The sequence below is a fragment of the Mustela erminea genome, chromosome 21, assembly GCF_009829155.1.
Source record: "Mustela erminea isolate mMusErm1 chromosome 21, mMusErm1.Pri, whole genome shotgun sequence".
Taxonomy (NCBI): Eukaryota; Metazoa; Chordata; class Mammalia; order Carnivora; family Mustelidae; genus Mustela; species Mustela erminea.
Genome location: NC_045634.1, coordinates 1,155,656 through 1,176,235, shown reverse-complemented (window position 1 = coordinate 1,176,235; position 20,580 = coordinate 1,155,656). Strand labels below are relative to the sequence as shown.

General features: G+C 43.9%; 1 protein-coding gene across 7 annotated transcripts in view; it reads left to right on the top strand.

Moving 5' to 3' along the window:
• CSGALNACT1 (chondroitin sulfate N-acetylgalactosaminyltransferase 1) overlaps positions 1–20,580 on the top strand; it is a 334,333-nt gene that overhangs the window by 288,860 nt on the left and 24,893 nt on the right. For 6 of the 7 annotated variants that reach the window (XM_032328782.1, XM_032328786.1, XM_032328784.1 and 3 more), the window contains 2 exons: positions 1,370–1,586; positions 17,855–17,956. In XM_032328782.1, coding sequence (XP_032184673.1) covers positions 1,370–1,586; positions 17,855–17,956 — 319 coding nt within the window. Of the gene's footprint in view, positions 1–1,369; positions 1,599–17,854; positions 17,957–20,580 lie in introns of all 7 variants that reach the window. The other variant, XM_032328788.1, reaches the window with a different exon arrangement.

Below are 20,580 nucleotides of genomic sequence, written 5' to 3'. Positions count from 1 at the left end.
GCCTTAAATCACCATGCCGGCTGCCAGTGCATTGCACAGTTCAATTCTGGAGCCAGGCCGTTGGGACAGCTGTGAGGAAGGAGACTGCCTTGTGAATCCACGGTACCAGACTCCTCCCTCGGGCTCCTGAAGGCGATCCAAACTTAGAAAAGGATCAGAGAAGCCGTGAAGCAGACTGTGAGCATGAAATGCTCCTATATGGTGCAGAGCGGAGCAGAGAGCCTGGCGGTGTTTGTGAAGAACTGGAGTGTCCGCAGAAGCAGAAGGAGTGAGGAGGAGAGGAGAGCCGTGGTCGGGGCCCTGAGAACTCTCCCTCCCGTGGGCGGGCACTTCCCTGGAGACCCACTTTCCAAGCGACTCCAAGACGGGGTGCTTGCCAGCTAACGTGGGGATCAGGAGGGGGGAAGAGGCTGCGATAGAAAACATGGCGAGTCAGAGGTAAAAGATGAAGGAGTTGTCAGGAGATTTGTTGGATTCTTCCAGGAGTTTTTTTGGACTGTAGGAAAAAACACCCACAATACCGGCGATGTCGGGAAGGCAGTGGGAACCGAGGCACTGGGGATTGTTTGCTTATTTGATAGAAAATTTCTGTCAGGTTGGGCCCTTGGGAGGCTCATCCTGAGAGTTGGCAGGTCACAACTTCAACCTGACAGGTGTGACTGTGGAGTTTCAGTACCGGTGACGTGTGGTAGAGCATAGTCTGTGCGGCCTTAAATAGATATCCCAGGTAGTCTGGCCCGGGAGCCCTGAGCTGTGCTGCTTCTCAGAGGCAGGAAGGACAATATGGAATTAAAGAAGATGTGCACCTGCTACTGGATATTTTATGTGTTGTGCCCTTTAACGCTTCCAGAAGCTTCCAGAGGGCCACCCTGAAATTCCCCGAATGGGTCGCTATGGTCAGTCCATCTGAAATAGCTGTAATTTCTAAGAGAGAATTTTACCATTCTTTTACAATTAAGTAAGTACAATAACTATAGTATTTATCTAATCGTACTGCAGAAAGTGTGGATAACAACAGAAAAGAAAAGAAAAAAAAAAGCACAACCCCAGTCCTCATCGTAGCCAATTTTATTTTGGCATATTTCCTTACCATCCTTTTTTTAATGCCTATGTACAGTATAAATACAGTTTTGTATCCAACATTACAGACTTCCTTTTGTGTTTATAGGAAGTCTTCAAAACATGATTTTTAAATTGATGGTATTTTGATTTCTTTGAGGATTTTAAATATGGGTTTTTTAATACTTATTACATGTAGAGATTTAATCTTAATGTTTTAAAAGGCATTTTGTGCGAGATCTCAGGTATTAAAAAAATATTCAGCAGCCACAGTTAATTTTTAACACTGTCTTTGTGTCTGCATCGACAGGGATCTACCGCACAGAGAAGGATAAAGGCACTCTGTATGAGCTCACGTTCAAAGGGGAGCAGAAGCACGAATTCAGACGACTCGTCTTGTTTCGACCGTTTGGCCCCATCATGAAAGTAAAACAAGAAAAGCTCAACATGGCCAACACACTCATCAACGTTATCGTGCCACTGGCAAAGCGGGTCGACAAGTTCCGGCAGTTCATGCAGAATTTCAGGTTTGCTCGTTTGTACACGCTTACCTTCTTCTGTGGGGCGGGCTTTCAAATCCTGGTACCATTTCCCGCCATCTCCCTAGTTTCCCCAGGCCACGTACAAAGGCCCCTTTCTCTTCTTGTTCTTCTGTTTTCTTCATGTCAAGTTTACCATCTGCATTTGCCTTTCCCTAAGCAATTAGAAAACTGCCAGGCAAGCAGGTTTGCCTTCGGAAGGGGAAATTCTGCGGGGTGGCTTTTCATCAGGCCCTGAAGAGATGGCTTAATGCCTCCTGTGTCCAGGTCTAGCTGGAGTCTGGGGACGACACGGGCCACGCTGTCTCCTCAGTGGGGTGAGGCTTCTACCAGACACTCCAAGGACAGGGGCCTGCAGCACCCGGGATGGACGGAATCAGAATCCAGTTTTTAATTCTAACCTACATCTCCTCAGAGATTAAATTTAGAATTATACCCAGAAGTTTCCGAGCACTCACTTTTGTAGCTACTCAGGAAGAGTAAGCAGGGATTGGTTTTTAGAGGCAGTAATGTAGTTTTTACATACGTGTCTTGAAGCTCTTTATTGTGCAGTGTTGGTTCTTGTAAGCTATCATGGCTAACATTCATATATTGGTTCACCTGTATTAGCTAACTTACCCAGCCAGCTTATTGGATAGATGAAAGTTGTAGGTGTCTAATGATAATTCTTGGAATAGCTTATAAATAAATAAACTTATTTTTGTTTATTTATTTTTTTAAAGATTTTATTTATTTGAGAGAGAGGGAATGAGCATGAACGGAGGGAGGGGCAGAGGGAGATGGAGAAGGAGCAGACTTCCTGCTGATTAGGGGACCCAATGCAGAACTCCGTCCTAAGACCCTGGGATCATGACCCGAGCTGAAGACAGGCACTTAACTGACTGAGTCACCCCGGTGCCCCTCAAACTTCTTTTTATTCATTTATTAATTTTTTTAGAGAGAGAGTAGGGGGAGGGGCAGAGAAAGAGGAAGAGAGAATCTTAAGCAGGCTCCATGTCTGCGGGGAGCCCAGTGCTCGGCTCCATCTCACAACCCTGAGATCATTCAAGAGCCAGACCTTGAACCAACTGAGCCACCCAGGTGCTCCTCCATCTTACTTTTAATCTTTTATCATTAAATTCACATTATTAAAAGCCAGTAATCTTCAGTGTAAGGGCGTGGTTGATACTTCTCAAAATTCTCCATAACGAGTGCAGTCTTTTAAAAATTTTTACATTTGAAGGCTGACCTTTATCTAAATAAGTTTTATGGTGAGAATCCCATAGTCTTAAAAGAGGCCTTTGGAGGTCACCTGGTCGAGTCTTCCCTTAGCTCAGAATGCCTCCAGAACATCCCCACCATTTGGTCCTCTGTGCAGCGTGCGTGTCTGTGCGTATGTGCACATGTGCGTATGTACGTGCACACGCCTCCATCCCCAGGCAGGCTGCTCTGAGTTGAGCAGCTCTGGTAGGAAGCTCGCCATTATTTGGACCTGCCATCTGCCTCTTATGATTTCTACCCAGCGGGTCTAGTTCTAGTCTCTGAGGAAATGGCTGAACAAATCCATTTCCTCTTAGATATCAGAGCCTTTCAGATCTTTCAAGACAGCTGTCACAAGGCCCACTGTCTTTCTTTTCCTGGTTCAGGAGTTGTGCCTTCAGTAGTGCCACCATGCAGAGGGACGGTGGGCCGATCTTGTCATCTGTTCCCAATTTGTAGAGATGCTGTGGCCCCCGTCCCCTGAGTGTTGGCAGTGCCCTCTGGCTCCAGTAGTGAAGTGAATGTGGGACTTCACTTCTGGCAGCTTTCCTTTGGTGTTTCTGTGCCCTCTGCCTTCTCCCTGGAATGTCAGAGGCTGCCGGTTGATTCAGCATGATTTCCTGAGAAGGACTAAACCCGTGGTTGGTGCTAGACATTAAGTCCAGTCATTGCTTCCGGCGGCTGGTGTGCCCATTTCTAGGACGAGCTGATAATAAATTTCTCTGGCTAGGAAGCTGCCTAGAGCGTGCCAGGTGAAGGGCCCCAAGATCTGCAGCTGCCCGTCCTCAATGCCCATCACGGAGCGTGCTGGATTAGCGAGGCGGCATTCAACGCTAAAGCCACGTCTGCCCCATCCTCTGTGTAGGACTCTGGGCCCGGAGCCGCAGGATTCCCTTGGTTATATAGGACCCGCTCTGGCTTTCGTGTCGTGAGGATTGCAAGTATTTAGTAGCGGGACTGAAACTAGGAGGGAAATATTGTTGAAGAAGGTAAAAGGATTAGCTTGCCAGTCTCCAGAATTGAGATGGGGAAATGAGTTGTAATTCTAGTTAATGTTTTAAAAACAAATAAAATGCCCGCTGTGGTACAGAGGCAGGAGCAGGTGGGTGGGAAGGCTTAGGGCTTGGGGAGGATATTTGGAAGGTCTGTGTGTGCCAGACACTCGACCAGATGCTGGGGTAGGGAGAGGAGTTGCTGGTGCCCGCTTCATGCGGACCAGAAGCCACTCAAACGGAGCTAGGAGCTGCAGCAGAAACAGAGACAAGGGGCAGTGGGCCATGAGAAAGGCTTCCCAGGGCAGAAGAAGCTGAGTGGGGTGTTTGCTCTGTCCTCTAGGGGTTTCTGAATGTGTTGGGTCTCTGAAAAAAATGAGATAAGGAAGGCTACTCAAACCTGAGAGTATCTGATTCTGTGTCAGAACTTAGTATAGGTGACATTTCAAATCAGCCAGCAGAGAATGGATTGTTCAGTGTATGGCTTTAGGACAACTAATCAAACGTAGCAGAAAATATTTAATTCTTACTGCATACCAAAACTCTGGTATGTAAATGCTGGTCAGTTAAATATTTGAATAGCAGTAATACAAACATTAAAGTATTGGAAAAATATAAGGAGCTATTTATTAAATAACGTCTTTATGAAATCCCTTCTATCATAAGATTAGCAGATTATTAACTCTGGCTGGAACTGAAGCTGGCATTATGAGTGACTTGTTTTCTTCCCTTGAATTCTGTTTTATAAATTTTTGTGTAGTTATCATGTGTTTGATGTTTTGTTTAAAAATTAAACAAAAAATTTTTTTGGCTGTTATAATTTAGACATGGTTTTGGGGCACCGGGGTGGCTCAGTCCTTAAGCATCTGCCTTGTCTCAGGTCTTGATACCAGGGTTCTGGGATTGAGTCCTACATCAGGCTCCCTGCTTGGCAGGAAGCCTGCTTCTCCCTCTCCCACTCCCCCTGCTTGTAGTCCCGCTCTCTCTGTCTCGCTGTCAAATAAATAATAAATAAAAATCTTTAAAAAATGGATTTTTAGTTTGTAAAAGTGATATATAGCTATTATGAGATATTTAAGTAATATAGAACACAAGTAATGAATTATTTAAAAATCCACTCCTGGCTCTGCCTCCCCAAATTAACCATTTTTAACATTAATTGAACTCTATTGTAGGTACTTTTATTTGCATATATGCGGATAGAAAAATAACTTGTTAGCTAGAAATAATTTAATACAGCATGAGATGTACTATATATTCTATTTTTAATTAAAGAATTGCATTTTGCCTCACTCAATTTATAGAAGCAAATCCAAAGTATAAATTCAGAATCTGAGATATAATCTGAAGGAATTGCTGATCTTTAAGAAAATGTTTCTCTGCTGTGAGAGATATTATTAGCTCTGAAGAGATCCCTCTAAAATTACCTTTTTTTTTTTTTTTTTTTTTTGAGAGAGAGAATGGAGGAGAGAGCAGAGGGAGAGTGAGAGAGAAAAATCTTAAGCAGGCTCCACGGCCTCCACGGAGCCCCATGGGGGTATCAAGCTCACGACCCTGAGGTCACGAACTAAGCCTAAATCAAGAGTTGGACGCTTAACCCACTCAGCCACCCAGGCACCACTGAGATCCCTCTAAAATTTAAAAAAGAGAGAAAAAAGATTTTGCGTAACAGAAAAGATTGGAATTATTACATATTTTTTGTTGCATATTCTCACTTTAAAAGGGGTTGACTGAAAAATCACCATAAGTAGAGGAAATCAGCACAGTCCTACTTTCTCCCTTTCCTACATATCTTCTTCCAGTGCTGGCCATCTATTATTTTCACCTTGTCGGGGGTGGCAGCCTTTGTGTTCTGTTTTGTAGTCGCAGAGCCTGTGTGGACCCATCAGCAGCCCTCTGACAACAGCAGCTACAGTCCCGAGGTCTTGGTTGGCTAGATTTCATGGGCGAGACATTTTTTCAAAAAGTGTCCTAAGTGCTGAGTGGAATGTCTACCTACGGTCATTTCAGTTTAAGGATAACTTGGTTGGACTTAAAATTCTTGGGACACACTTTCTTTCCTCGGGAGTTTGTAGACATTCTTTTGGCATCTGATGATCCCACAGAGAAATGTCGGGACAACTTTATTTCATCTCTCCTGAGAATGACTTACTTTTGCCCGAGTGCCTGAAGAATTCCTTCTTGAATCTTGAATCATAATAGCTTCATCATGGGGCACCTGGGTGGCTCAGGGGGTTAAGCCTCTGCCTTCTGCTCAGATCATGATCTCAGGGTCCTGGGATCGAGCCCCACGTCGGGCTCTCTGCTCAGCGGGGAGCCTGCTTCCTCCTCTCTCTCTGCCTGCCTCTCTGCCTGCTTGTGATCTCTCTCTCTCTGTGTCCAATAAATAAATAAATAACTAAAAAAAAATAATAGCTTCATCATCTCAGTGTCTTTTTCTAACTCAAGTTTTCCTGTACTTAATTGAGTTTTCTTTGTCATTTTATGGATTTTTTCATATCAGGAAAATTTTGGTGCTTAATTCTGTATTAGCTTCTATTTCTTAATGCCTCAGTCTTTTAGCTACTTTCACATAAGGCTTTCCTCAAGATGAGCAATCTGATTCTCAGATGCATCCATTCTGTCCCTCTCTGTGTTTATTACTTTTGTGTGTTTGGGCTGCCACCGTATTTTCTCAGCACAGAATGCGCCTTTTAATCTGTTGTTTATCATTTCTTCTTTGAACTTTTTTTATTGAATTCACATTTTTATTTAAGAAAGTGTGAATCGCGTAAGATATTTTCTTCTGTTTGAATTGTATCTTCTTTTAGACTAGGTTTTTCATTTACTTTTTGAACGCTATTGCTTTCTTGTTTCTCTCTTTCTTTCTTCCTTTAATTTTGATACTGTTCTTGAAACATAGTTGCTGGGAGGTGGCCTTTCACCTTCCTCCTGCCTGGCATGCAGGGGGCCACCTGGACTGTTTGCTCTGACCATGTGGTGGGGGGCAGTTCTCCTTGGCTACCTCCCTGTCTCGATGGAGACAGGAGATGCCTCTCCTGGCTGTATTCTGAGGGCAGGGTATTTATTTTTCTATTCACTTTATTTGTAGCCTCCAAAAACAGGGGAGGAGAGAAAACTCAGTGGAGGCTTTGTGCGGCCTTTGTTGGAGGTTTCCAAGTCCCGTGGCTCTTCTGTGTCCTGGGGTGGGTGTGAGCTGTGCTAGGCTCACTCTGTCTAGTGGTGGATGGATCTTTGTCCTCAGGCGACGATGATTTGGCTCCCAGAATGGGACCTCAAAGGGGCCTGGAACATCAGCCCCATGAGTTTCCTTCTCATCTCCACCTGTTGTCTTCAGCAGCTCTTTCCACCCCCACAAATCAGAAAGAGGAAAGAAGATAAAGTTTGCACCTTCTGTTTATGATTGGCTGTGTGTGTGTGTGTGTGTGTGTGTGTGTGTGTTGTGGAGGATGTATAAAAGATGTTTCATCTGACTGTCAGCATCTCCCATCCCTTCTTTTTCTGCTTATAGGAAGGATTATGACTATAGTCCTCTTTTTTCCTTTGCTTTCTGCCCACCTCACCTTTTTTGCAGGGGTTAGTTCACAAAGTGTAATGAAGATGGTCCTACTGTCCTTCTCTACTTCCCATGCGAGGTGGAGAGATGGTGTATGCCACTGTGGCTCTTCCTTCTCAGAGATCCTGAATTGGGATTTGGGCCCTGTCCCTCCCTGGACCAGCCGTTCCCCTTGGCCACCTTCTCCCCATCTAGCTGCCACTCCAGCTCTTCTGGAAAGAGTGGCTGGAGCCAGGAGCCAGGAGCCACAGGACAGGAACGTCAGCCTTAAGTTTCTTCCACTGTCTTCTTGTCGTCCGTATGGAGATTACGTCCCATTCATTGGTCATCGATAAGTAGCAAGATTTGCCATTTGCCACTATTTTTGGTACAGGGTTTGCAATGATCATTGTGAGATTAATGTGTTTAAAAGATTACTTTCCATGGCATGTCTTTTAAAATGTAGATACCCTTTGTTCTGACACCATTTGAATGAAGAATCTTGTACAAGTAGCTTTATATATCTGGCTTTACTATCTTCTGTAAAATCAAAGTATGTCCAGATGGGTCCCCTTGTAGCTCTGACACTGGTTATTACCAATAGATTTAGGGTTTTGTTTTGTTTCTCACTTCAGCATCAGTTTGCTAACTGTTCACCTGGAAAAGAGCCAGATGGCTAAGAATTATTTAAAAAGAGCCCAGAATTCACGCAGAGAGAATGGCCCCTAGGGAAGACTGGGTCTGAGAAATCAGCTTACTTGGGGTGAAGGCCAAGCATTGGGTGCAATCAGCTGGGAACCAAAGACCACGTTTGCATGTTGCAGAACTGTGTTGGGGATGGGCCTTCGGGACAAAATTGATTCCTGGGTGCCTGGAGCATATGGACTAAAATATTTATTCCTATTACTATTTTATCCTCATTATTATTTGAGTCATGTCAACTAACACGAAAAACTATTTGTGTTTACAAAAATTACCAATTTAATAAAACCATTTTTATAGAGGTCATTAACAAAGACTGAATAACAATGTGGGATGGAGGAGGGGTGCCTGGAACCCAGGACCAGGGGAAAGAGTTACAGATTGTCAAAAATGCCAGCTCTGAACTTTCTGTCAGGCAAAGGGACAAGGGGGAAGCTAAGGCTAGTTTACTTCAGCCCTCAGTAGTTAATGAAAAGCTGGCTGCTATTTGTTGGGGGCGAAAAGCTTTCTCCTGGCACTAGACCCTAAAGGCCTTTATTGAAGAAGCGGTAGGAGCTATTCCTGGGATTTACAAGAAATTACAAAGCTAAAGCTCCAGTATTGTCATCTCTGTGAGTAGGAATGCAGCTGAAAGGAGCATCATGGACCACTCTGATCTGGCTACTGGGGCTGCTTTGTGGTGCCATTGTTCATGGAGATGAGATGGCTTCTTACTATGGCTGGTTGGTTCTCTGTTGCTGTTGTCATAGTCCTGGCCTGTGGGGGATCTTCACAGGCTCCAGGCGCTGTTTCCTGTTCCATGAATGCCCCCAGATGACTCCCTTGGGGTCTGGAGGACTCCATCATTAGTGCCCCACATGACTCCCTTGGAGTCTGGGGGACTTCATCGTTAAGGACCCCTTTACCTGTGGCCAGAAATAGAGGGAGTATATCCAGGAGAACTTGCTTCACATCTAGCCAAGTTTTCATGTTTCCTCTTTGCCCTACAGTGTATTAACTTAAACCTACCTCCTCCTACTCTTCTTCTTTTTTTTTTTTTAAAATCACCTGATTTGCCTTTGAAACTATTCTAGCCTTTGCTTTGTGGCTCTTTAGTTTCTTTTGGCTTCTGGGTTATAGGTCTCAAGCTCAGTTATTTCAAGGTGTAGTTTGTGATAGCAGGAAGAAACTCCTAATAACAAAGCTATAGATTGTCTTTGTATTCTTATCTCTGAGCCTCTCCCAGGGGGAAAAAAAGATTTTTATGCAAATGATTTTTTTATGATTTCTAAAAATCTTTCCCAGTTCATTTCAAGTTTGCTTGATTTTTATTTTGACTACTTCCAGCTGGTCTGAGAACCCTTTTTCATGTTGCTATGATTCTCCTCAGACTTTGGTAGTTAATTTTGTTTTAACGTACTTTCTTTCCCTCTTCTGACTCTTCTCTCGTCCCTCTCAAAGCATTTATGATATTTTCAGGCAGTATCAGGAACATGTTTTGCTTCAATTTTCTGTAGTGGTATTTTAATCCCTTTTTTGCCTAGAACTGTGAAGTTGTTTCTGGAGATTTCTGGATCTTTAAAAAACAATGAGTATAGACTTTCCAGGCCAAAATGAGCCTTGAAGGTAGGGCTAGCTAAGCTGGTGTCATTTAGAGTGTAACAGGAAGGCTCTGGTCATCATAACATTGCTGATTGTGGTTGAGATAGGTCCCTTATCGTCTTTATTGTTCAGAAGGAAAACTAAGGTAGTTTCCATTACCGTATCATCCTTCCTACCACTCCCTCGGCCTCTCCTGCAGGCCCTTTCTCTCTTCATATACCGGTGTTGCACCCAGGAAAGTTTTACGGTTCATGTGTTGGAGAAACTTTAATTTACAACATTCACCTTATTTGGAGAAAAGTTTCTATTTTGGGACCTAACTGAAGTTGTTTCTTATTTCATTTGAGCCACAGAATATGTGAAAACATCTACCCAAGAGTAGAAAATGGTCAGTAGGAAACAATTCCATTTGCTCTTCTGAAATGGGCAAACAAGAGAGTGGGTCCTGATTGCTTGGTCGAGACTCAAAAATCAGGCTCATTTCTTTAACACTGACCAGACTACTCAAAAAATGGAATCCAGGAATTGTGTATTAATGTAGCTTAGCATACGGGCTGGGGAGAGGACCCACCAAACCAAAAGAAGAATATTATTTTTTTGAAGCCAGATTTCAGGAGGCCCAGTTACTGCCTCTTCCCTCTTCAGGGTAGTACTTAGTCCTTTTTTCTAAAGCCTTTTGGCTAAGCAGTTTCTTCCCGTTGGCTGTGCATAGGTAGCATTTGGAGACTAATGAACTGTTATGTATTTATTATCTCATTTGCACAGGACATAATTAAAGGTAAATCATAGATTTTCTTTTCATACTTGATATATTTGAGTAGAAAACTGACTTAGAAAAGAATAGTGATATAATTTCTTTGCAGCTGTGCCTCCTGAACCAAGAAAACCCTTTCTCTCCTCTTCTCCACCTGCATAGAGCCTGTCAGGACTCACTTTAAATCCTCCCTCTTCTTTGAGATCCCTTCTCCAGTCCCCAAAAGAAATTAATCACATTCTTCTCAGTCCCTTGGCTCCTTATACCTCCACACCATTGCTGTAGGTAGTCCATCCTGCCTCATACTCATTCGCCATCCCTTCCTTCCAAGACACTGGAAGGTCGCTGAGGCAGGTAGGGTGACCAGTTGTACCATTTTGCCGGGACGGAGGCATTTGCCAGGACATAAGTGCTAAAACCTGGAGAATCCCAGGCACACCTGGGTGGTTGGTCCCCCTGCAAGGCACCATAAAAGATTACATTTTAAAATCTTATTCCACTAAGAATAGTGCATTGCACCACAAAGTTACTCAGTGAATATTCTTGAATCCCTGTTTCCACAGGCCACTTAGCCCGAGGTTTAAAAACAACTACACCTAATTATATAAAAACACAATTTTCCTTCTCTCTCTCTGTCACCTTCTGTAGTAAGATGTCCAGCCTCTTGTGCCCTCCCAGGCTTTCTGGGAATCTGCAGGGATGTTTCACATATGCTCAAATACAATTTCAGCTTCCAGACTGCTCAGGCATCGGCTCTGTGATGCCAATGCACAGCTTCTGACAACAGCCAAAGTTGTTGACACTTGTTAATGCCACAGAGGCTGCTGGTGCAGCCACCACTGTGCCAACACTGCCACATTCATTCCCCAGGAATCCTGGCTGGAGCTCCCAATTCCCCCTCATAATCGTATTTTCTGTAAAGAGAGCCTTTTGGCTCTTTCTGTAGCTCCATCTCTCTCTGGGACTCACCTGGGAGTCCACAGAAACCAGCTGGAGAGCAGGACAAACCCTGGGGACACACACTGTTTTCATAGCCGTGCACCCCTCTGACAACTCCTATGTTCAATTGAAACTGCTTCTTCCTTACAAGAATGGTTCTGACCCGGGGGGCTATTTTGAACCTTCTACCCTGGCATTTTGGTATAATCTGGTGATGTTTTTGGTTGTCACAACTGAGGTGGGGGCTTGGGGGTGCTACGGACGCTCAGTGGTTAGAGGCCAGAGATGCTGCTGGACGTCTTACAATGCACAGGACAGCTCCTTCCACAATAGGGAATTCTTTGGTCCCAAATGTCGATGGCGTGAGGTTGAGAAGCCCTAATTCAAGATGCATTTTCTCCCTAGGAGTACAGCGCTTCCTCCAAATAGACCTTGGGCTCCCCTGTCCCTCTTTCCACCAGATTGCTCAGTCATATCTGACTGGTCCCAGCAGGAATGCAAGTTGAACAGTCATTCCTGTGGCCAGTTTACACTTGGAGTTTTGTTGAGGCTTCTTCCAGTCTCCTGGCCCACAGACCCGTTCCGCTTTGTGGCTGAGTCCTGGCCGGGTCAGACCAAAGCTGTGAGATTTCAGAAGTAAAGCCTTCGTCCTGCTCAGGTCTTAAACACCAGGCTAGTCCTGGATTGCACGCCTGGCTGGGGCAGGTCACTGGAACTCCCTTCCTTATCTCTGTACTGAGGGTGGAAATGATGATCAAGTAGTTCTCTCCGCAGTGCGGGGTTCAGGTGAGTAACAGAACTCCAAGACCGTGATGTGCTTTCAGCCCCTTGAGAAATAGAAATATAGCTGTAAAGGTGACTGTAATACATGTTTTCTGATTGAAAATTTATCTTAATTAGTCCCAGTACTTCTATGGCACAACATCCTCAGGGAGAAGGAACTGTTGTTTTCCAGGAAAAAAAAAATGTCTTAAAAAGACAGGGTCTTCTGGTACCTGGGTGGCTCAGTGGGTTGAAGCCTCTGACTTTAGCTCAGGTCATGATCCCAGGATCCTGGGATCGAACTCCATATCAGGCCCTCTGCTCAGCAGGGAGCCTGCTTCCCTTCATCTCTCTGCCTGCCTCTCTGCCTACTTGTGATCTCTGTCAAAAATAAATTTAAAAAAAAAAAAAAAAAGGTCTTTGAGGGCTCCCTTTTTGTTTTGTTGATGTTTTCCTTTGCTGCACAAGAGCTTTTCATTTTGGTGTGGTCCCAATGGTTTCATTTTGCTTTTGTTTCCCCTGCCTCGGGAGACATATCTAGAAAAATGTTTCTATGGTCAGTGTCAAAGAAGTTACCACCTGTGTTTTCTCCTGGGAGTTTTATGGTTTTACGATTTCAGGTCTCACATCCTCAGGTCTTTCATCCATTTTGAGTTTATTTATTTTTTATTTTTCAAAGATTTTATTTATTTATCAATGAGAGAGAGCACGCGAGAGCACGTGCACAAGCAGGCAGAGTGGCAGGCAGAAGCGGAGAGAGAAGCAGGCTCCCTGCCGAGCAAGGGTCTGATGCGGGACTAGGTCCCAGGACCCTGGAATCATGACTCAAGCCAAAGGCAGTGGCTTAACTGACTGAGCCACCCCCGCGCCCCTTGAGTTTATTTTTATATATGGTATAAGACAGTGGTCCAGCTTCATTCATCTACATGTTGCTGTCCAGTTTTCCCAACACCATTTGTTGAAGAGACTGTCTTTTTTCCACTGGACATTCTTTCCTACTTGGTTGAAGATTAACTGACCCTGTAGCTGTAGGTTCATTCTGGGCTCTATTCTGTTTCAGTGATCTGTGTGTCTGTTTTTGTGCCAGGACCACACAGTTCTGATTACTACAGCTTTGAAGTATATCTTGAAATCTGGGACTGTTATACTTCCAGCTTTGTTGTTCTTTCTCGAGATTGCTTTAGCTATTTGTGTGGTTCTTTTTTTTTTTTTAAGAATTTTATTTATTTATTTGACAGAGAGAGATCACAAGTAGGCAGAGAGGCAGGCAGAGAGAGAGGAGGAAGCAGGTTCCCTGCAGAGCAGAGAGCCCGATGTGGGACTCGATCCCAGGACCCTGAGATCATGACCTGAGCTGAAGGCAGTGGCTTAACCCACTGAGCCACCCAGGCACCCATATTTGTGTGGTTCTATCCATATTTTAATATCATTTGTTCTAGTGCTGTGGAAAATGCTGCTGGTGTTTTGATAGGGATTGCATTAAATATATAGATTACTTTGGGTAGTACGGACATTTTAAGAGTAGTGGTTCTTCCAGTCAATGAGCATAGAATATCTCCATTTGTTTGTATCATGTTCAATTTATTTCATCAGTGTTTTATAGTTTTGAGAGTACAGTTCTTTCACCATCTTGGTTAAGTTTATTCCTAGGTATTTAATTATTTTTGGTACAATTGTAAATGGGATTGTTAATTTCTCTTTCTACTGCTTCATAATATTAATATATAATATATGATATTATATAATATTACTACAGATTTCTGTATATTAACTTTGTATCCTGGGGCTTTACTGAATTCATTTAGTAGAATATATTTGTCAAAGACGTAATTGATAAGGGGTTAATATATAAAATATATATAATATAAAATATATAAGGAACTTTTGCAACTCAACACCAAACAACAACAACAGCAAAAACAGCAAATTAACCTGACCAAAAAAAATGGGCAGAGGACCTGAATAGACATTTTTTCCAAAGAAGACATCCAGATGGCCAGCAGACACCTGAAAAGATGCTCAGCATCACTCATGTAAATCAAAAGCTCAATGATATAATCACCTTACAACTATTAGAATGACTAGAATAAAAAACACAAGAAACAATAAGTATCGGTGAGGGTGTGAAAAAAAGAATCCTTGTACACTGTTGGTGGGAATGCAACCACTGAGGGAACAGTATGGAGGTTCCTCTAAAAGTTAAAAGTAGAATTAACCATATGACATGGTAATTCTGCTTCTGGGTATTAACCCAAAGAAAATGAAAACAATAATTCAAAAAGATATATGCACCCTTATGTTTATTGCAGCATGATTTATGATAGCCAAATGATGGAAGCAACCAAATGTCCATCCATAAGTGAATGGATAAAGAAGATGAGGTATATTTATACAATGGAATATCACTCAGCCATTAAAAAAGAGATCTTGCCATTTGCAACAACACAGATGGACCTCAAGAGTATAATGCTAAGTGAAATAAGTCAGAGAAAGACAAATACCCTATGATTTCACTCTTATGCGTAAGAAACAAAAACAAATGAACAAAGAAAAATGAGACAAGCGAAAGAACCCCAGTGGACTCTTAAATACAGAGAACAAACTGGTGGTCACCAGAGGGGAGGTTGGGGGAGATGGGGGAAATAGGCGGAAGGGAGCAAGAGTACACTTATCGGGGCGCCTGGCTGGCTCATTCCGTTAAGCATCTGCCTTCGGCTCAGGTCATGATCCCAGAGTCCCGAAACTGAGTCCCACATCAGGCTTCCTGCTCAGCGGAGAGCCTGCTTCTCCCTCTGCCCCATGCCCCACTTGTGCTTGCGCTTTCTTTCTATTTCTCTCTCCTGTCTCTCTCTCTCTCAAATAAATTTTTTTTTTAAAAAAAAGTACACTTACTATGATGAGCACTGAGTACTGTACAGAATTGTTGAATTACTAAATTATTGTACACTTGAAATTAATACAACACTGTATGCGAACTATATTTCAATTGAAAAAAGAAGGAAAAAAAAGACGAGGTCTTTGTGAAGAAGAAACAATTCTGAGGTTCTAGATCGAGACAGAAAAATAACCACCTAGGACTGTGGAGCTAATGTAATACAAAGCACCCATGTGAAATGCAGAGCTTTCCTGAAGGATTCTTAGGGAGTTGGGGTGCCCTGAGATTCATTCCATGCACCTCGCCACAGCCCTGCTACGGGTCCAGGCGCAAAAAATCACCCCAAACACAGACATCTCTGTGTGCATAGTCCCCCACATGCGCACTCTTCTCCCACACACATTGTTCCAGGGCATGGAGTCTAGTAAGACTTGTTTGGAAAACTAAAAATCACAAGATCCATCTGACAGATTGGTGGTGGTGTTTCCATACTTCTTGTTCTCCCTACCTCGTGGGGCATTTGTTTATTGCGTCTCAGGGAGTTTTAGTTACCTAGAGTGGACCGAGAAGTTCTCAAGGGCAGAACGGTTGAGCTCTTGGAGAGAGCATCTGGCACCTGGTAGATTGCTTGCGTGGTTATTGTTTGTTGAAGGAAAGAAGGAAGAAATGAGCATGAGGAGTGGAACCGTGGAGCAGAACCTCAGAACCGAGTCTGCTTTGCCTTTTTGGGAAACCTCAGCTGGGGAATGAAGGGTGAAGGTCCAAGGGATCTCTGTTTTAGTCCTTGAAAACAGAAAGTGCTTCGGATGGATTTTAAAATGCCAGCAAAGGTGTTACTAGAAACACAAGAATGCTTTTTATCCAGGCTCAGTGGTGACCCTCTTCTGATTCTGGGATACATTTTTTCCCAACTACACGTGCAATTTTAAAGCACCATTTTTGGGTGCTCGGCGCTGTGTGTGTGCTTTTATCCTACCCTGGCAAAGGAAGCTAAAGCACTGTCTGGCAGGTTTGCAAAATAGCTCTTTTATGGGCAGAGAATTTTGTTGTCGGCGGGTGATGGTTCCGTCTGCAGGGACTGGTCTGTGAGGGGGCTCTCGGTTTGAAGCACATTGTCCCACGCTGGGCTTCTGTTCCTGGTCTCTTGTCTGTGTCTAAGTGCTACACCATCAGACTGAGTTTCAGAGTCCGCCATCAGACTGGATTTCAGAGGCAGCCCTTATCTTTCTTCCATGGGAGAGAAACAGATTCTCAGAACCAAGACAGGATGACCCTGCATGCCTCTAGCCTTGGGTCAATATCATCTTCCTTGATGGTTCCTAAATCTGGAATTCTCTTCCTCCTCCGCTCTTCCTCTCACCCTTCCATCCTGCAGGCCCTCGCCATTCCAGCTGGTAGATTTGCTGTGCTTTCGGAATTCTGTGTACTTGTTATCTGTGCCACAAGGTGTCATGATTTTATTTGAGCTCATTTTATTTCCCAAGTTTTTCAAGCACAGGAAACATATCTCCTACATCTTTGGATTTCTCCCAGCAACCCCAGCTAGGTCATCGCTCCTTTCGGATGGCATTATAAAAAGCATTGACTAAATGGGCCTCTGCGGTTAGAGCTCAGGGACTTGCGGAAAGCCACGGTGGTGTGTTTTTCGGAGGTTAAAGAAAGTAATGAATGGAGAGACCAAAGGAATAAAAAAAGGAAGGACATGCAAAATGTCAAAATATCACAAAATGTCACCCCACCAGTGGAATCTTTCATTAACTTGCTTCCAGAAAACTCCTGTTTAAACTCCACACACACACACACACACACACACACACATATATACATGTGCACACACAAACACATATTTACATACATACACACCTGTCTATACAGAATTTACATACATATTACGTACGTGCCGTAAACCCTCAGCAAAATATCTTACCAGATTAGCTTAGGTGTTACCATTAGAGCACGGGACATGGACAAATAAATCAGCTTTGTTGGAGAAAGCAGGTCTGGCCCAGTCCAGAGCTGGAGGCCTGTCCCTTAGAGGGCTGTCGGGGCCCTAGAGCGTGTGGGACAATCAGTCACAGAGAGGAAAAAAGGGGAAGCCGTGAATGATTGTGTCTGCATGGGAAAGGCGAGAAAGCCTAACTGGGCTTCTGCCTTGTCATTCCCTTCGGTGTTAAGAAGGATTTGGGGAGCCCTACATGAAAGAATGTCTTTTTGCCTTTGTTGATTCAGTCTTTAAGACTGTTTGTGTTTGGCACACGCAGGAAAAGTCAGACACAAGGATTCTAGTCTCACCCTCCCTGGACTTTAGCTTTCTTATCTGTAAAAGGGAATTTATGTCTTCTGTCCTTCATAGACTCCTTCTGGCAAAGAGGGGGAAGGACCCAGTGCTGGTGCCATGACACACTAGGTGCCCCATGGGCTAAGCCAGTGGTAGTTTGGACCGTGGCCTTGTGCATCTGAGTTTTCATTCACCAGATCTGCATATTTACATTTCATTGTTTTCTTGGGAGGATAAAGACAAATGTAGGTAATTGTGATGACCAACCAGAAATGTCCTGGTGTCCCATCTCTGCTTTTTTGGCAGTTCACTCAGTTTACTTTGCACTGGGGCACCCGGGTGGCTCAGTTGGTTAAGTGTTTGCTTTTGGCTCAGGTCATGATCTCCAGGTCCTGGGATAGAGCCCAACATTGGGCTCCCTGCCCAGCGGGGAGTCTGCCTCCCACTCTTCTTTTGCTTCTTCCTCCAGCTCGTGCATTTGAAATAAAGAAAGAATGAAAGATCAAAGGAACATTTTGTACTTGACAAAACAGGTGTTTGTTTGGACCTTGCCTGTCACTGTGAAAACAGACCAGACATACGTGTGTTTTGTTTTCTAGGGAGATGTGCATCCAACAGGATGGGAGAATTCATCTCACCGTTGTTTACTTTGGGAAGGAAGAAATGAATGAGGTCAAAGGAATACTTGAAAACACTTCCAAGTAAGTATGACTTGGAGTCGTAGTGAGGAGTCATAGCAACTGACACCAGGAGTCTATATCCGAGGCTGGAACTTCTGCTTCAGTTTTATTTTCCTTAACGCCCTGGGTCAGCCGGGAGATGGACTGGTCGCTGGCTGTTCTGGGGGAATTGTGCATCCTCCCGTCCCTGGGAGAGCTCTCTAGCTGACACTGGTCCTCACTGTGTGGGTTGTTGGCTTTGGCAGTGATGAGATGAAGGGCCCTGAGCTGCAGGAATGGGAGGGGGGGTGTGGGGCACTGGCTCCTTTGGACTTCTGTGTGACTGGGTGTCGTCTCAGGGCTGCCGATTTGGGGACTTGGCATTCCAGATTGGGAATTAGGGACCACGCATCTGTGCACTGAGCTCCAGCTTATCGATGACCATCCTGGGGTTTCCTTCCCTTAGCAAATGGTCTAATCCTTTTGACTTTCATTCGGTATGCATTTTGAAAGATTAGGGGAAGCCAGAAGTGATGACTAGGGCGGGATCCTGGATGAAACTTACTCAGTTGAACAGAAGTGATTTAACCGAAAACCTTAGACTTCGGGTTGTACGTATAGACATACACATACGTGTACAGGTTAGCTGTATGGAAGAACACATGAAAGCAGCACAGACGGGTTTTCTCCCCTCCCCAGATAAACAAGTATTGATGTAATAAATATCTGTGGCATTTTCTACTAGTGAGGAAGCCAGAATGGTGCCCCTGCCACCGAGTTCTGGTTTTCCAGGGAGGTTTGCGGGCCTCCACTTGAGTAATCGGGTTGGTGGTCTCTCCATAAGTGAAGCTTGGCAGGGTGGGGGGTCGGTAGTTCTCAGTGGCAGAAATAGCCTCACGAGGTCCATATGGACAGGGGCCCCCTGTTGGCGTTTCGTGTAAATGGTAATAGGATGAGAGTCAAAGGATAAGATTAGAGGAGTGAGTGTACCTGTTGTGTTTATGTTCACATGTTGTTACTAATTTGGTATTAATGGGCACAAATCAGAATGCTTGTTCTAATTACTCAAATGCTTGTTCCAATTACTTATGTTCTAAAGCAGTCTTATTTTCATTAAAAAAGAAAAAAAAAGTTGGATTGGAAGGCAGCCTTCTTCATTTGTTTACATATTATTTATGTCTGCTTTTGTGCTGTAACAGAGTTGAGTAGCTGTGACCAAAACTGTATGACTTGTGAAGCCTGAGCTCTCTACTGTCTGGTCCTTTACAGAAAAAGTTTGCTGACCTCTTCCAAAGCAATACGGAATTCAGAGTTTGAAACTAGTAACAGCTTAAAAGCTAGGCCCCTATTGAAGGGAGATCAGAGAGAAGAGAAGAACTGAACAGCCTAATTGTCAGTGAACTAGAACCCTCTCGGCTCCAGCGCTCTGTGATATCCTTGTCGTCTCCACTTAGGCATGAGGTGCAGGAATTATTAGAGCTCGTGTCCTCTGCCCAGTGGATAGGTTTCAGCATCTCTGGAAGTTTCCATTGTTGGGCATGGATCTTTTTTTTTTTTAAGCTTCCCAGCTGATTCTGACCTGCAGCCAGGACTGAGAATCACTGTCTGAGAAGGCGGTGGTCTACCCCGGGGGCCGGCCTCCAGCGCAGCCAGCTGCCGCCTCCTGAGGTGTTTCTCAATAGCTATCCGGGCGACTCTGAAGTGCAGTCAGGACTGAGAAATTCAATCCTATTGGGTCTGGCACCCTCTGAGGACTTTAAAGGACATTTGCTGATAGATACATATAACCAACTTGACATGAGTCTGATGGGTAAGTGGAAGGCCAGTTTCAATGTTGTTATGGGAAATATCCATTTTAGTGACTGGAAGGCTTAAGGGCTTTTACTATCAAGACTTTCTTCTCTGTATCAAATGACCTGGCAAGATGAATTCTCAAGCAGGAGGTTGCTTGGTGAGCAAAGAACAAATAGAATCCAAGCAAGAGAAGTAGAATTATTTCAGTGGCAGGGATGGCGTACTTAAAATTTTGGAGAATTTCCAGAGATCAGCCTATCCATAACCGAGAACTTCGTGCCAGGGACTGAGCCCATCAGTGCTTTAAAAAGCACTTGCAGCACTGGGGAAACTCTGGTGATATGAATTGGAACCCCATTTTCCTGTGTCACTGCTTTCCTTCTGTTAACTGGGGAAATCTGCAGTGTTAAGGTCTCTCATGCCTGGTTGACATTCTCTCTCCCTCTCCCTCTGCCCCTCCTATTCATGCTGTATCTCTCGCTTGCTCTCTCTAAAATAAATAAAATCTTTTTTAAAAAAAAGAGGAAAATCCCACATACACAGTATATTTATACTCCTAGTAATCCATATGAACATTTATATAATAAACCCTATTCAAATGTCATTTTTTATTATCTTTTAAGGTAGCAAATCTTTTGTTCAGATGTATCCTTAAATAATGATAATAACCATGAATCATCTTATTGAATATTCACAGCAACTTATGAGATAGATGCTGTTATTAGCCCCATTCATAGACGAAGAAACTGAGTCTTGGAGAGGTTGTTACTAAGGCTGTCATCCCTACCACAAGGGAGAGCCAGGATCTGAGCCTCAGCTGTTAACTTGGGATAGTCCAGGTCTTCCCGTGACACCACATTTTCTCTTAGAAT